The following is a 2,410-nucleotide window of genomic DNA, read 5'->3' as shown; positions in this document are numbered from 1 at the left end:
GGGCACACCGCACTGCACATAGCCGCCATGCATGGCCACGCCGAAGTGGTGAAGCTGCTCGTGGGAGCCTACGACGCCGACGTGGACATCCGCGACTACAGCGGGCGCAAGGCTGCGCAGTACCTGCACCAGGGCACCTCGGGGGACATGCGAAGCCTTGTGGGGGCCCTGGAGGAGGAGGAGGAGGAGGAAGGGACTGCCGGCAATGGGAGCGGGCGTTGGAAGCTCTCCAAGGTGTTGCCCTCCAACCTTATGAACTACCGACTCTCCCACCACCACCACCATCACAGCACTGGCGAGGAAACTGAGGGCACCGAAGGGGCAGCAGTGCCAGGCAAGGGCAAGGAGATGACCAGGAAAGCTTCTGGCAGCGGGCGGATGAAGCCTCGGCTTAATAAGATCCGCTTCAGGACTCAGATCATCCACAACACGCCCTCCTTTCGCGGTGATGCTGAGGAAGACGAGCATGAGGAGAAATCCCTGAAAGCATCGTTCAAGCTCAGGCCGAAGTCCAATGTCTTTGGATAAGGCCGCGGAGCAGGAGGTCTGGGAAATGGGCACAGGGACCAAAGTGCCCTAGGGTGTAGCGTGGCAGGGGAGGCAGGTACAAGTGGGTGCTCATCTAGACTCGTGTACTCCAGGGAGATGGGTCCCGAGTATCTTGCTTTAACTCAGTTCGGTGGGGGCAGTGAGCACAGTGGGTCAACGGGGCTCTGGTGGCTTACAGCTCCTGAGAGCACCTGCTTCAGCTGAGCCCTCAGTGCGGAAATGAGAGGCAGCGGGTGTGTTGAGAAACGCTGGGGTGTTTAAAAGCTGTGCTCCTTTCTCTCTAAAGGCAGGCTTCAGGATCAGAAACCTGTGTTAGTGACTCTACTAGGATTGGCAAGTCAAGTGGGGGAAAGAAAAGTGAAAATGCTCTGCTCTTAATATTATCAACTGGTACTATAAAATACTTACAAAACAACTTGCTGTGTAAGAACACCACCTCAGTAATATGCAAATATACTTTATGTTTCTCTTTAACAGCAATACCACCTGGCACAGTGTGGAGTTGGGTACCCAAAATGAGATGATAGATAACGGTTTCCTGTCAGAATCCAAGCTTCAATCCAGCAAAGACTTGAGTTTATGTTGACTTTATTCATTGAAAATTGCCGGATTTGACATCATGAACATATATTTAAAAAAAAAAACAATCCATTGCACTGCAAACAATGAATAAAGTTAACCACATGCAGAAGTCTCTGCTGTCTGAGGTACTACTGAGCTTGCTTATTGCTGTTGGAATACTAATACAGGATAATGGAAGCAAAGAGTCTTGTTATATATTTGGTATCTTATGTTTTGTCTTAGGCAAAGCAGTTTTATTTTAATCACTGTGAATTCTCAAGTGCCAGACCTAGCGCAGTTCCAGCTATTAAGTCTGGTCAATTCTTGTTAATGTTGTTTGTGTAACTCACTGCATTTAAAATCAGAACATTGTGTTGTATTTGTTACCTGTGAAAGTCATCCTCTTTTAGAAAAGAGCACAGACACCATTGCATGAAATCTTCATGAAACTCTTAATATGGTCCTGTAACGTAATAGCTACAGGTCTGTGTTTGCTAGTAACTTGTGTGCCAATCCCTTCAACTGCATTTGTGCAGAAAAGGAGGGGAGGAGGGAAGAAAAGGGGAGGGGGCAGGGAGGTGTGAATTCACACAAAGTGAATAACCATAGCTCTGAAACTCTATCCCTCTCTATCATCCTGAGTGAAAGCAGTATAATGACATATTTTAGTTAAGTGATGGCAGTGGTGTTCGAGTTCTTTTAAAACCTGTATTTCTGGAGTAGTGATAACCAAGGCTTTGAACTGTTGTTTAACAAACCTAGTGAGTCTTGATATGATTGATGAGCCTATTGCTCTGCTAAAGCTTTCAGAAACTATGAATCTTGTTTCTCTGCTTTAAAGGCAGCACTTCCAGTGAAATCTAGGAGACAGATTTGTATCCAGACTTGGCTTTCCTTAAGAATGAGGTATTGAGCTGACCCTGGATCCTGAATGCTGCTCGAGGTAGGAAGCCCATCTGTGCTTAGAAGTTAAAGTACGGCCAATTTCAATGCAACATTTGTCAAAAGTCAGCTTCTTCAGAATGTATGTGCATGTCTGGTCAGTAACTAACCAAAAGTAGATAGGCTTTGACATGTTAAAATCCAAATTTGAAATACTGATTAAATGCATGCCACAAGCTCTGGAACACCTTACAGGGAAACTGCTGCTGGGAGTTGTGCACTTTCAAGGTAACAGCTCTCTGTAGCTGTTGCTGGTGGCTTACATTTCTTGTAGTGACAGGGAAGAGAGTGCTAGCCCTTCATTGGATTCAGACCTCCCGTGCAGATAAATTACCAATTTCTGCCCTTTGTGGCAAAA

The 2,410-nt window shown here is 46.4% G+C and overlaps 1 protein-coding gene across 1 annotated transcript in view; it reads left to right on the top strand.

Annotated features, from left to right (window-relative positions):
- Positions 1-528, top strand: part of SOWAHC (sosondowah ankyrin repeat domain family member C) — a gene marked incomplete at its 5' end in the record, with an annotated part of 796 nt that extends 268 nt beyond the window's left edge. Inside the window, one exon of the mRNA XM_010288949.1 lies at positions 1-528. This exon is cut by the window's left edge and continues 31 nt beyond it. Within this exon, the coding sequence (XP_010287251.1) occupies positions 1-528 (528 nt within the window).
- Positions 529-2,410: the final 1,882 nt, after the last annotated feature.

Source organism: Phaethon lepturus, unplaced genomic scaffold, assembly GCF_000687285.1.
Source record: "Phaethon lepturus isolate BGI_N335 unplaced genomic scaffold, ASM68728v1 scaffold5966, whole genome shotgun sequence".
NCBI lineage: Eukaryota > Metazoa > Chordata > Aves > Phaethontiformes > Phaethontidae > Phaethon > Phaethon lepturus.
Note: the sequence above shows the minus strand (reverse complement) of the source record. Positions and strands in the feature narration are given on the sequence as shown.